General features: G+C 40.4%; 1 protein-coding gene across 4 annotated transcripts in view; it reads left to right on the top strand.

Moving 5' to 3' along the window:
- Window positions 1-11,527, top strand: part of GTDC1 (glycosyltransferase like domain containing 1) — a 169,869-nt gene extending 158,342 nt beyond the window's left edge. For 2 of the 4 annotated variants that reach the window (XM_033064263.1, XM_033064262.1), the window contains 2 exons: window positions 2,561-2,631; window positions 10,336-11,527. In XM_033064263.1, coding sequence (XP_032920154.1) covers window positions 2,561-2,631; window positions 10,336-10,419 — 155 coding nt within the window. In that variant the 3' untranslated portion in view covers window positions 10,420-11,527. Of the gene's footprint in view, window positions 1-2,560; window positions 2,632-3,347; window positions 3,440-10,335 lie in introns of all 4 variants that reach the window. The other 2 variants (XM_033064261.1, XM_033064264.1) reach the window with 2 other exon arrangements.
- Window positions 11,528-13,820: the final 2,293 nt, after the last annotated feature.

Genomic DNA, 13,820 nt, shown 5'->3' with positions numbered 1-13,820 from the left:
AATGTTTTAATCACTCCATTTTATTTACTCTCCTCCGGTGTCACTTATAATTGTAACTTTTTATTTTTTAATAATGAGGGATTTTTTTTTCTCTGTGCATCACACAAAAAAGTGCTGTCGATAATTAGCAGTCTTCTGTTATTACTAGACTCAGGTGTCACAACTGTGTCTCATCCTCATTACAGTAAAAAATTTCACCTATCAGATTCATTATTGCTAGATAATGCGACTGAGAGCCTTAGCAGGCCCTCCAGAAAAGTAATTCAGCCAAGCAAAATTATCAGCTAATTATATTTAGAATCAAAAGCCCAACAACTATTTGCAGATAAATTGTATGAATTGAAGTGAATAGACCTGAATATTAAGATTCATAGATTTAGCAGATGATTTGTTAATTGGAATAAAAAGACCATTTACTAGCCATTTTAACAATAGATCAATCAGAACTCTTATTTATTATTTAACTAGTAGTGCTTAAGGATTGAAATGAAGAGTAATTGTATTATTGTTATGATATGATACTTTTCTGGGAAAGGACAGAAATGCATGGAAATTAAAGGATTCCCTGTGCATCCTCACACCAAAATCTGTGTCAGTGTGAGCTCTGCCCAGTTGATTCAATTGTTAGGTCTTCACAACTGGAAGGTGTAAGGTTTGTAGTAAAACTTACTACTCATAGTAGGGACTGGACAGAAAAATACACCCAAACTTTGGTGCAGAAAGGTAGCAAAGGAGTGTGCAAACAAGATCATTTGCAAATGAAGGAATTCCAAATTTTTAACTTTCATCCAGCAAACCACGGAGGCATTAAATTCTGATTTTACTAATTCATGATCCTGGTAGAGGTTTTACGAAAAGGGAAATTTCATACTCAAAGGATGACTCAGATCCCATCTTGGCCTGCAGTTTTGTTTTAGGGAGCTGTTCTTTTTTTTTTTTTTTTCTTTCCATGCAGACGATATGATTAAAAAGCAAATATTTTAACATAACTTAGTGATCTGAGCTATTACTGAAATGTCCACAGTTTCACTCTTTTTTTTTTTTCTCCTAGATTAAAGAAAACTTTAAAAATCTATTTGCTTTGACATATGACACAATATTTAAGAACTGAAATCATCAATTAAATCACACATCAGAAACATTTCCCTTTGGTAAAAAATATAGTGCTAGACGATGTACACTTTGAAATTGTTGTTAATGTTTAAAATGCAATCTGAAGTGCATATGTTATTTAAAAAAAAAACAACATAAATTACAAATTTTAAAAGTTTTTGAAAAAAACCAGCAGTCATTACTTAGCAAAAGCATTTGCAGAGAAATGTGTCTTTGGGGTTTGTGGATATGCATAGTTTTCCAGAATGAAAGCTGAATGTGTTATTCTTTATTTTCTTTTTTTTCCCCTGTTTAAAATTGAGTAGATCTAAAGGGAACAGAGTCCTTTCAGGGTACCTGTAATAAAGTACCAAACCTGACATTCACATGAAGGTAGCAAAAACCTTTGGTTTGTTACTGAAAATAGAAAAGGTGAATGCTGACAAGATTTCAGATTTTTTTTTTTATTCTGGGGAATGAGAGAAACTACAGTTAAAAATAAAGACCTCGTATGGTCAACATGTTGGAGGAAATTCAAAGCCTCTCATAAAATAAACATATTTTAAGAAGTGTTTTGAATTTCACTGTGTAATTTCTGGCCAACAGAAATTACAGTTGTATCTTTGGAGGGACGTCAGATCAATGGTCATTATGTGAAAAAAATAAAGTGAAACCTGGATGCCTTTAACCCATTCAGCTGTTAAAAACGTGAACTCCAAGGGGAACAGCTCTGCTACTGGAAAACTTTGCGCCACAGCGGTGAAATTCTAAAATATTTGGGTTTGATGTTACGGGAGATATGTGAAATGTTCCTAGGGAAAAAAAAAAAAAACAAAAAAAAAACAAGCAAAAAGCTTCACGCGCTTTGGCAAAAGAATTTCAACGATTATTAAAAAATAAAATTTATGTCCCAAAAAATGAAGGAAATTATCCAAAGCATGTGAATAAGCTGAAATATCCCAGCCTGGAGCATGCTGCAAGTGGTTCCTGGGTTATATTTAGCTGTAACCTCTGGAGCCTGGGAGTCTGAGGGGAATATCTGCTGTGCCAGGTGAGGATGGCGTGCGTGTGGGCAAGCACACCCTGGTGTGGCCAACGTGCCCCTTGTTTTCCAGCAGCATTATTAAGCAAAGCCGTCCATACTTCACCATGTTGTTACATGTGTCTGTCTGCTGATTATAAAATGTGTTAAACAGTATTTAAAAAACAAAAAAATGCAGAGCTGCGCTTTGATTTATTCAGCGAACAAAACATATGCTCGCTGTTCTGTTCTATGTAATTCATATGATCAATAAAATTTTCTTTAAAAAGAGCAACTTTGGCATTTAGAAGGATTATGCTGCTGAAGAAAAAAAAAAAAAATGTTTCCCTCTTGCTGCATGCAGGCAACCTCAAGGCTCTTGCACGGAAATAAGTTTTTTGGCTGACTAATGTCTATTTTTGTGTATTTGTGATTTCTAATCCTCAGGATCGAGGCTGTGCATTGTGGCTGTTACCCACTGTGTCCCAAAGCCTTGGTGTACCCAGAGATATTCCCAGGTATCTGCTTTGTTGCCTATTCCTTCTGCTGAAACGTAATAACGTGATTCCTGCAAAAATTCAAAGTTTGGGAATAAACTTGAGTGAAAGCAATTGTTTATTTGGCAAGCCAACATGTTAGTGTTAAGGCAAATTTTATGTGTTTTAATACATTAGACGAAGTTTATATTTGCCATCTGTTCTTTTAAGATAACACAAAAGCAAGTTTTGAAATAGCATTCTTCATTGTTAGCATACACATCCCGTAATGATAGATTTTTGTTAAAAGGTCACTGATGCTGCAATGGTTTGCAGATTTTTTTTTTGATACACAGAAGAGGGGGAAAAAAAAAAAAAAAAAGCCAGGCCTGAAAATCACACCAAATTATTTAAACAATTTAATACTTAATAGTATGCAACTGCAGTACAGGATACACACTAATGTAGTACCAGTTCTTCGAAAAATCTCATCACTAAATGTATCACATATGCATTGTGTTACATTAGAATAATGTATTTTAATCACCCAAAGGAGATGTCTAAACAGCACAACTACACAGTCTTATTTAGCATTAAACATCCTTGTGAGCTGAGGTAACCTTATAAAATCATGCTTAAATAATGTAAAACACGAGGCAGCACAGAGCAATATGCATTTTTAATTAGTAAAGTGACTAATATCGAGTGTGTGCTTTGAGGTTTTTGTTTCATTAAAAATGTATCTGTTTTTCCTGCAGCTGAATATCTGTATTCTACACCTGAACAGCTTTTTAAAAGGCTTCAGAATTTCTGCAAGAGACCAGATATTGTAAGGAGACATCTCTATAAGGTAGTTGGAATAGTTTTAGATGATATAATGCCATATTGAAGTACAAAGGGGAAAAAAAAACCCTTAAAAAAACAACATTTAATTAACATACTAATGTTTAAAGGAAACATGCTAGGGAGGGATATTAGTCGTTACACTAACAAGGATTAATTAAACTAGATGCCAGTTGTATTAACCTAGGTCTTATGAAATACGTGCACTTAATGCATGCTACATGTTTTTTTTAATTTACTGTTTTCTAAAATGACTGTCCTTTACATTTGGACCCAAGAGGCTTATAAAAATGAACCTGGATTAATGCAACTCATTAGTTTAAAAGGAAAATAAAAGAAAGATCCTACAATTATACTAATGAGTATAAGCCCACCTTCCTATCCTAATTTAATCTTTAAAAAAATGCAGGTGACAGGTATCAGGTAAGACTTCTGTGGCTTCTGGAATGATTTGAGTGATTTTCGTAATTACAATTATTTAAATTCTTTGCTTTAAAAGGTGTGTTGAGCATTAAAGTTTATTGGGAGCATAATTTACTGGTATTTATCATGTCTCCTTCTTTGCAGTTATTTCTGTAGAGGAAGTCCAGGTTCAGTGGCAAGCTCTCCATTCACGTTTTGCTCAAGTGTTTGATGCTAGGCCTACTTTCATGGTTTTAAGTGGTGTATTTACACTGATGGGAGTCACACTTTTTTTTTTTTTTTAATTTGAATGTAGATGAAGCAGTAAATTTTACATTATTCCAGTGAAGAGTCGTTACTACATGATGCTGCTTTCAGAAGAACAACTGCAGTTCTTTGCATGCTGCTTCCTACATTTACAACAGGTTTTGACTTTTACTGCTCTGGCTCTGCTGTGGGCAGGTTGGATACACATCACCCCTGCACAACAGAGGTGTTTCAGCTCCTGAAAACCCCTGAATTGAGCTGAAAGTATTAAAGGCTTGGGGGTGCATGGAAATGCCCCTCGTGTTAACCCGTGCGACACAAACGCGGTTCTGGGAGCGTTCCCTGGCTGTCGCCGTCCAGCCTCACTGTTAATGAGCAGGTCGAGTAATCTCCTCCTTAATTTGGAGTCTCATGCTGCCAGCAGACCCAACCTCATGCCTCCACCTCCCTCCCTCCCTCTGGGGACCACAGAGTGTTGGGTCTTGCTGTGTTCTGTCTGCCTCTCGCCCCCTTCCCTCACACACCTAGCAGGAGCAGCCAGGGCTTAGCCCACGCCTTGACTTTTTTTGTGACCTAAAAATAGGCATTTACATAATGATACATCAAAGATGATGTTGTTTCTGCAGGAAACAGTTAAACCTCAAGGAAAAAAAAAAAAAAAAAAAAGGAGAGAACCAAAAATGCAATTTAACACCCAATTTCAAGCTCATTATCTTTCATTGTCTATTAACTTGGCAATGGTTCAGAAGGTAGCTCATAATAGTTTAAAATGCTGACTGAACACTTCCAGTGTTCAGCATTACTTCTTGAGTCAATAGTATCGTAGAGTTAGGCATGGGGGCTTCAAAGGGAAAGCAGTCCTTAAATGTTTACCTTGGCATTTCCCAGTGCTTCAAGCTCAGCTAATGGTTGCATTCACATGGATCTTCTCCCACATGGATCCCCAGCTCCTGAGCACAGAGCCAAGGCATGCAAAAAATACTGATTTAGAATAGTACAGGTCAAAAATGTGTGTGCAAACCCTGTAGGCAAAATGCTGATTTGCTGGGATGATTAGTAGGCAGAAGCTGAAGGTGTTTATCCTGCCCCTCATGCATGGGGTTTGCAGAACTTCTGAGTGTCAGAGCTGAACCTCTGCAACAGGTAGCAATGGAGCTGAGTGGGGGATTGCTTTAAAATGAGGAAAGCAGAGCCTAATCCAACACCTGAGAGCACCAGAGGAAATATCCCTGTTGTCTTTAATAGGCTTTGGATCAGCTCAGAGAATACTGTTAGAGTTGTCTTTTTGTGCTTACACCCACGTACACCTAGTCTTCCTTCACAGTGGACCATCCACAAAACCTCCTGGAAAATGCTGGCTTAGAGCTGTGCTGTTAAGGTCATTACAGCTGGAGTGATGCTGCTTTGTAAGGGAGCTGAACAGAGTGAAATCCTGAAGGCTACGCAGCACTCGCATTGTATTTTCACTTTTTTTCAATTATTAAGTAGAGATAATATTATCTCTGCTTTAGTGGACTAGAAAAGGGATCCCAGCACAAGAGTCAATGCTAACCAGCTCCTTGACATTCACAAACCATCCTGCCACACTCTCTCCATTGATATCAAGTATCTGTGAAATTTTGGAAGTAGAAATGCTTTAAAAGCAAATAGTGCTTTTCTCTGCTGATTGGGGATTCTGCTCCACAAGTTGGGAAGTAATCACCTTGGCTTATCCTTTTACATATTGTTGGGATTTTGTTACTCAGGATATCTATAATAATTAGGCAGTGGCTAATTAAACAGGCAGTTTATTCCTTCAGATGTCCTCAATGCTTGTGCTGACAAAATTAGTGGCAGAAAGGAGATAAATGGCAGCAGGGCAGTGGGTTTAGGGGCTGGACATGGGGAACATCCCTGTGAAAATGCACACACCAAGGCATTAAACTGTAGTGGATTAACTCCACGGGGCAGATTCATGCTGGCAGACTTTTAAAAATGTCCATAATGTAAGCACCTATGGAAACCTTTCCAGATGATGCATTGCTCACCCTGAGTACTCACACAGCATTCAGGGCTGGCTCATCTGCATTTCAACCTTGCCTTCTGCCAGTTATTAGCAGAAGATTGAGATGAGAGGGAAGCAAATCTCATTTGTTATCAATTATTTGTTCTGTTCCAGTTTCATGGAATCAAACTCTAGTTCTGGGTGGTTTTGTTTGCCAAAGTAAGCAACAGAATGAAGCAAGTAACAACAACAGGGCATTGGTCAGGGCACACCGCAGGACCTGTTAGTTCCCTATCTAGTAGATTTAAAGTTAAAATAAATAAAATAAAATAGGGCAAAGCATTTGTTTCTGTGTTTTTTTCTTAAAGTTTACCTTTCAGTTTCCTCACTTGAGTTTCTTAATTTAAAACAGCATGTATAAAGAGTATACAGTGGAAAGGGACAAGAAGAGTTGCCAAAAGCCAGGCATGGAAGGAGCTGACAACTTTAAATAATCTCTCCCAGCCCTCCCAGCTGAATGAGTGCTGGTTGACATGCTGTCAGCTTCAGTTCCTACAGAAAAATCCTACTCTCACTCATGCTTGTTTAATGGAGAAAAGAATTTGGCCCACTTTCTGACATTCATCTTCTCATTTCCATCACACTACAGAAGCTCACCTGCCTATGAAAAGACACATGGCGTGATTTTTTTCTTTCTGACACCACTGTAGAAGGAAGTCTGCTGAATTCAAAGGGATTAAACTGCTGTAAAATCAAATTAAGATCCCAGTTAGACCGTAGACATCTGAATTGTTTCCAGTCTCAGGATTTGGCTGTATAGGGCAGTTCTAACAAAACTTTTTTTTTTTTTTTTTTTTTTTTTTTTTTTTTTCTCTTTACTCTTACTTGAGATAAAGCAGTATCTTGGGTATTTCATGTAGAAAGGAAAACTGCTCCTGGTCCAGCTTTCATATTTAGGCAAAGCTAAGGGAGCAGCAGGAGGCATTCTCAGTGTAAGATACGGAGCATTGGGCACGTGAGGATGCAGGGCAGCCTGATGCCAGATGTCCCTGCAGCCACTCAGCCCTGTTGTTCACAGTTCCTGTACAGGCCATGTGAGAGCCAGGGACAGTGCCTCTGCCTTTTCCCTTACCCAATCCCAGCAAAACTCCATGGGAAATGCATTTTTCCCTAAGCAGCCTGGTCTAGAGGGAGGTGAGATGGTCTTAAAGGGCCTTTCCAACCCAAACCATTCCATGATTAAATGGTGTCTTTATGATGGTGTTTAGATAATTTCCTTAATTAGCTCAGGTTTTCCCCACCTTCAGTTGTGTTGATTGTCTTCTTGTTCTGGAGCTGGAGCAGGAGCTCCCCATCCATCTTTACTGTACCATCCATTATTTTATAAACATTTGTCAAACATTTACAGTATCCCAGTCTTTTCAGTCTCTCCTTGTGAGTGTTATTCCATGTTTATATTCTAATCTCTCATCATTCAAGCCGTTCTGATGCTTGAGAGCTGTTTTTGTGCTGGTGTGATCATTGCTTTAGAGAATTCTGGGCCGTGCCATCAGTTTATGTGATGTGTAGTACTCTGATAATTCCCAACCTGTTCCTTATGGAGCCAGTCCTACTGTTTACTTTTTAATGGTGAATGTATATTGAGCAGATGTTTGCTTACAGTGTTCTCCAGATCTTTTGTCCCGGGCTGATAAAGTTAATTCAGAGCTTTATAGGATATGCAAATAGTGCAAGTATTTCCATCCATCCTGCTGGCTTTCTGTTCATTAGCAAAGCATGTTTGCAGAGTTAAAAAAGAAGGAATTGTATTGAGTTTCTGCTTTTACCTGGCTAGCATTAGGTGCAGGTCAGAAGGAGGTTAGAAACACAAATCAGAAACTTGTATTTGCCTCTTGAGCTGCTCGGTTTCCTATGAACGTGATTTTAAATGGTTTCAGAGATGGGTTTAGATCTGCTTCTCAGAGTCTGTGGGAAGGTTACAGGAACTCTGGAGTCCAGAGCTCTGTGTCCATGCTCTGTCATCTCTGTTCTAGTACTTAGGCATGTGATCCTAAGGAAAATATGTAAAACATAAGGATTTTTTTTTATGTCAAAGAAAACTTCCATTACTTATTTGGAACTCAGAATAACAGACTAGTTGAGGAAGGTCCCTCTGGAGATCACCAGCCCAGCCTCTGCTCAAAGCAGGGCCAGTTTCAAAGTAGGATCTGACTTCAAACTTGGACTAAGTTGCTCAGAATCACATCCAGGTTAGACTCAAGCCTTGACATTTTCATTCCCTGAGCATGGCTGATGCAGTGAAACCCCTCTCTAGCTTAGGGCTTTGCACAGGTGGGAAGGTGGGCTGGGCTGTGGGACACAATTTAAGCATTTTGGGTGAGCCTTAGGTCTTCAGGTAACTGTGGTAGAGTGAGGTCAGCCTGGCTGACATAATCCTCACAGTGGAAGAAATGAGCTGGCAGGAAGGGAGTTGGAGTTGCCTATTTTGGGATCCATAGATAAATGGATATATGTGTGGAGGTGGCCTGCACCTGAACTCTCTGTGCTTGTCTTCCTCTTGGCTCTCAGAGTAAATACCCAGGAGACTCCAGCTCTCTGAAAATCACAGAATTATAGAAATATTTGGTTTGGGAAACACCCTTAAGATCACTGAGTCCAACCATTAATCCAACATTTCCATGATCACCATGTCTCCAAATGTTGCTCTGTTGCTCACAGCAGTTGGCTGCACTTGCAGAGTAGGACTAAAGCAATTATGGGGGCAACTTTCAGCATAAACACCAGGACTTGGAACTTTTTATTCTGACAGTATTAGATAGCTTCCAGGGGAGTTTTAGAAAGCAAATGAAAACTGGCAGATGAGCCACAGCCACTTCAAAACAGTAGATGAAGTGGGTCAAAGGAAATAGGAAGAAAAGTTGAAAAAAGCATGAAAACTTTTTTTTTCCCATACAGTTTATTCAAATTACCCTGAGAAAAAAAGCATGAAATTATTTTCCCACTGTCAGTCAGTCAGTGTGTTCTGAGCCATCCTATGCAAGATACTGCATAGATTTTTCGTCCAAAATTTAATGTGGTTTTTTTGGTTGGTTTTTTTTTTTTTTCAAAGACAGCAAGAATGAGGTGAGATTTACAAGGCCAATATAAGACACTGCAGAACAGACCAGTTTGGTCAGGGAAATGCTGTTGCTCTGCTGAGGTGTATTGAATAGCTCTGCCATGGGCCTCACAGTGCACCCAATTCACGTAAAGCAATGGTCTTTCTTCATGGGTTTCCAAAGGTGCTTGGAGTTTGAAAATTGAACGCCAAAAATAATTGCTAAAAACTGTTTTCAACCTTGATTCTTCCCCTTTGCTCACTTGCAGAATGAAGGAGCTAGATCACAGAGTAGATCTGACCCAATGCAAATTGCCCCTGTAAACCATTCCAGCCTTGCCTACCAAATCTCAGGGTTTGTGGGGAAAATTAATTTCTAAATCTTAATTTTGCTAAGATGATTTTTTTAAAAGTGCATAACATCTACACTAGATCAATATTGTGTGCTTGAACTCCAACTGTCCTGAAAGAGCCAGTCTGAGTGGATGAACACTCCTTATTAAATTCTAAAGGTTAACTCTGAGTCTAATGATGGCAGAGTAGATATTAAGTGCTTCAGTCCTGATCTTAGGACGCTAGAAACAAGTTGATTATTTAATGAAAAATACTGTTCTGCTTCTGACATTATGCTGTTTGTTCTTTGTGAGAAGATACTGCTTTATGTGAAAACTTTGCTTCTTTTGATCTCCACATATTTAGGAACTGCTGATGGAATGATAGTGATGGAATTTTATTCCTTGAAAAAATTGAATGTCCGGATCTTTTCAGAGTTATCGCTCCTCAAAAAAAAAAAAAAAAAGAAAAAAAAAAAAAAAAAAAAGAAGATTATTCTGAAGTAAAGCCCAGAGTGATCATGGGCAGAACTCCTGCTGGCTCATGGTTCTGGCCTGTCTGAGGGTGAGAGAGGCACATTGGTCCCTGAGGGCGTTCAGTCCACTGAGACCAACAATAAAGCAGAGGGAGCAAATAACCTGGTCCTGATGATCACCTGTCTTAAAAAAAACCACAAATACTGAATTCACCCTGTTTTTAAATAACACCACATAAGTGTTCTTTGACCAACTGGCTTCCACCCCTCCTGAAATCCTTCCCACACTTTGTGTCCCGGGCTCTAACACGGTTCCCTGTGCTTCTCTCCTGTGCTTCCTCGCAGGGCGACACGGCCGGGTTTTCTTGGGCAGCGCTCGGCAGTAAATTCAGGTCTCTGCTCGCAGCAGAACCGAGGGAAGATTTGTGACAGATGGGGCTAAGTCACAAACTTGCAGCCTCAGGCAGAATTGTGGAAGTTTCCAGAGTGTGCCCATATTTACCTGATCAGAGAGAAAAGAAAATCTGCAGAGGAAGCCGAGCCTGGCTGCTTGTCATAGCTGACACAGAGCCATCTGCCACAAACCTGTGGCGGCTTCAGATCTCCAATCCCTGCCACCACCCCAGCTCAAATTAAATACAGATTCTTAGAGACGTTATGATGGTTACACATGTCCTCGGCATCACATGCAGGAGACTGTTCAAAAAAAATATGTGGCCTGTTGTGTAACCGCACTCATGTATCCCATATGTGGTGCCACATTGAATTTCCGGTTGAATCTGTTTTTATCCTTTGTACTGGATGACATGGTGCCTGAATTCTTTCTTTTCGCCGACACGATGGCAGCCAAGCTGCAGCTTCAAACGCTCACACTTGGCTGAGTTTCTACCTAGGTTGCCAGGTTATCATTGGAGCCTTATTGTGTCCTCAAAGGGCCACAGGGCCTGAAAGGAGGATCCAAACGCTGCCGGACTAATTGGGCAGCCATCTCCGGGTTGTTGGGAGGCAAAGGGCTGCTTGAGCACTTCTCTCTCTCTCTTTTCTCTCTTTTTTTTTTTTTTTTCTTTTTTTTTTATTGCAAATTAATGACTCTCTGGCAAAGGGGTTTTTAAGTGAAGGTATTAATAAGGGGTCTGGCAGGTAATCCCATGATTCGTGGAGTTACATTTGCATTTAATTAATCTTAAAGAAAGCTGAAAGATAAACAGCTGTAATTCAAACTAGCATGGGAAATATGCTACATGGTGCCATCTATCCGATAAAATGAAAGCCGAGACACTTGTTTTATTTCTCTCAAAGATGGAGAACAAACAGATAACAATCAAAATACTTCCAATAAAAACCAGTAGTTTAAATGTAATGGCAGTTCATCAAGAATCTTTGCATCCAGTTGCAAATACAGTCTTTTAAAGATAAATCACTTATGATTCCAGCAGTCAAGCCGCAATATTTGTTGATGTAAAATGTTTTGAAGATGTAGATTGTACAATAAATTTTTAATAAAGTGCCCACTGCAATTTTTAATTAGCATATCTCATTCATGTATAAGTGTGTACATCTATCTGTATGTTTATCACCATGCATATCCTTGTGTCAGAGTCAATGAATGCAATTGTGTCTTTATCTGATGAGGTAGAATTTGGTTTGCAAGTGATAATAAAACCTTATGGCAATCCCAAGATTTTCAACTCTGCTCTGGGAAGAAGCAGGAAGAGGACTCTGGGTAAGGTGATATGATGTGAAACCTGGTAAGATTGTCTTTGCAGAGAGGTGTGGTCTCAGCTTCCCCTGGATCAGGCAGGGCAGCTCCTCTCCCTGAAAGGGGTGAAAGGTACAGGCTGGTCCCCCTCCCCACAAGTGTCTTTGTGACTTTTGACACCATCAAGAAGCTGAAATGTCATTTTTCAATATGAGAGAGAGCATGTGTTACTTCTTGTTAAAATTACCCCAAGAAGCAATCAAAACCAACCCAGGGAGACCCAATGGAAAGTGTTTGGTTGTTCTCCTAGCACTGCAGAGTTGTGATTTTGCAGTTATCATCCTTCTCTATGCAGGTTACTCCTCCTTTCTGCTCAGCCAAAGCCCAGCTTGGCTTTAGGCACTTCCCAAGAACATGGGTCTGGTGGTCATCCCTGCCTTACACTCCTACCAGAATGTATCACAGATATTCACCAATGTCATCACACCTTGCACCAGCAAATTGGAATTTTTTTGGCTTTACTGCTGGGGAAACTGAGGCACGGTGCAGTTGTAGCAAACTGCTTCAAGTATCACAGTGAGTCATCCTCCAAACCAATAAAAGGGAAAGAGGAGATGCTGTAATGCTGCACTCGGGCTTGTGGTGAGCAGACTCAAAACATCAAAGCTGTGTGGTTTGCACTCAAAGGCTCCTGCTGTCCTCAGGGCACACCCTCATCAGCCCCAGGCCAGGGGAGGTCTCACCCAGCTCCTTGGCAAGGCAGAGCTCTGCCCTGCTGAACTGACTGGCAGTGATACTTCAGCCATGTCTGGTGAGCAAGGCTTCGTCTTGGTGGAAAATTTTTCCCTTCTTATGAACCCTTGCAAGTAATGTTTTATAATAGAAACTCTGTGAGGAGTTTAATTGCAGGGTAATAAATAGCAATGCTGTGTTATCTCTTGATATTTCTTTACATTCTTAGTGAAGATGCACAGCTGCTCTGGAGCAAGGATCCCTGGAAGTGTTCAAGGCTGAATTGGACAGGGCTTGGAGGGCTTGGTCTGGTGGAAGGTGGCCCTTCCCATGGTGGGGATTGGAACTGGATGATTTAAAGGTCCCTTCCAACCCAAACGATTCTGATTCCATGTCCTTCCCACATCAAAGGTTGTGCCAGGGGCCATCCTGGCCTGATTGAGGTCCTCAGTCAAGAGAGTGATGTAGGACTGCCAGGTAGCCAGAGGTGACACTTGCAGGGCTTCCAGGTAGTCAGAGGAGATGTTTCCCCCAGACAGTGTCTCCTTCAGCACCGCAGACTGAAACAGTCTAGGGAGTTTTGCCTCTCAGTTTCAGCAGAGGAAACGAGCATGTCACCCCACGCTGCTTCATTTCAGCCCCTCGCTTCAGAAGGTCAGAGGGACAAATTGGGACCTCGGTCCCGTTGTTCTACACACATGAGTAAGCAGTGAATGCAGACACCTAATCCTGTGAGTAGAGCAAGAGGTAATTGAACCTTGACTTACTTTCATATTTATTGATGTTTCACCTGCACTGACACAGCGGCGCCAAGGCTTTGGGACAAGTTTGAGTGCAGAGTCAGAGCTGGGTTTCCCCGACTCTGTGCCAGCCTCACCATGTAGAGCCTGACCAGACAGCTCCTCCTGCATCAGTAGCAGGCCAGGCACCTAATCTGACAATCCTTTTGTCTTAGCATTTGAGATCACAGGAAACACAGGTTTATTCCACATGAGAATTGTCTTCTCTCGTATAATAGAAAGGAAAATCCTAAAACAATTAGGGAATTCTGTAGAAAACCGTTTCCAGCATTCCCAGCCCCACTGGTGCTGCAGGCACAGCGAGGAGCCGTGGCACCGACCAGCTTCCATCCCTGTTTGCAGTACTGAGACCTCTGCCTCAGCTCAAAGCTGTTCTGAATTAGGTGGTTAGATTTTTCTAATTGCGTTTTTAAAGACCGAGCCAGCAGTTCATTAGAAATCACGGAGCAAATTCTGCTTCTCTATTACACCAATATAAATCTTGAATGAATTTATATCAGGATAACTGGGAGGGTAGAATGTACCTCCCATCTTGTTCCTCAGATTATTAAAAGTTAAAGGGCCTTGAAAATTAAATTCACCTTTCCCTGTTCAAGCTG

Source organism: Catharus ustulatus, chromosome 7, assembly GCF_009819885.2.
Source record: "Catharus ustulatus isolate bCatUst1 chromosome 7, bCatUst1.pri.v2, whole genome shotgun sequence".
NCBI classification, from domain to species: Eukaryota; Metazoa; Chordata; class Aves; order Passeriformes; family Turdidae; genus Catharus; species Catharus ustulatus.
Note: the sequence above shows the minus strand (reverse complement) of the source record. Positions and strands in the feature narration are given on the sequence as shown.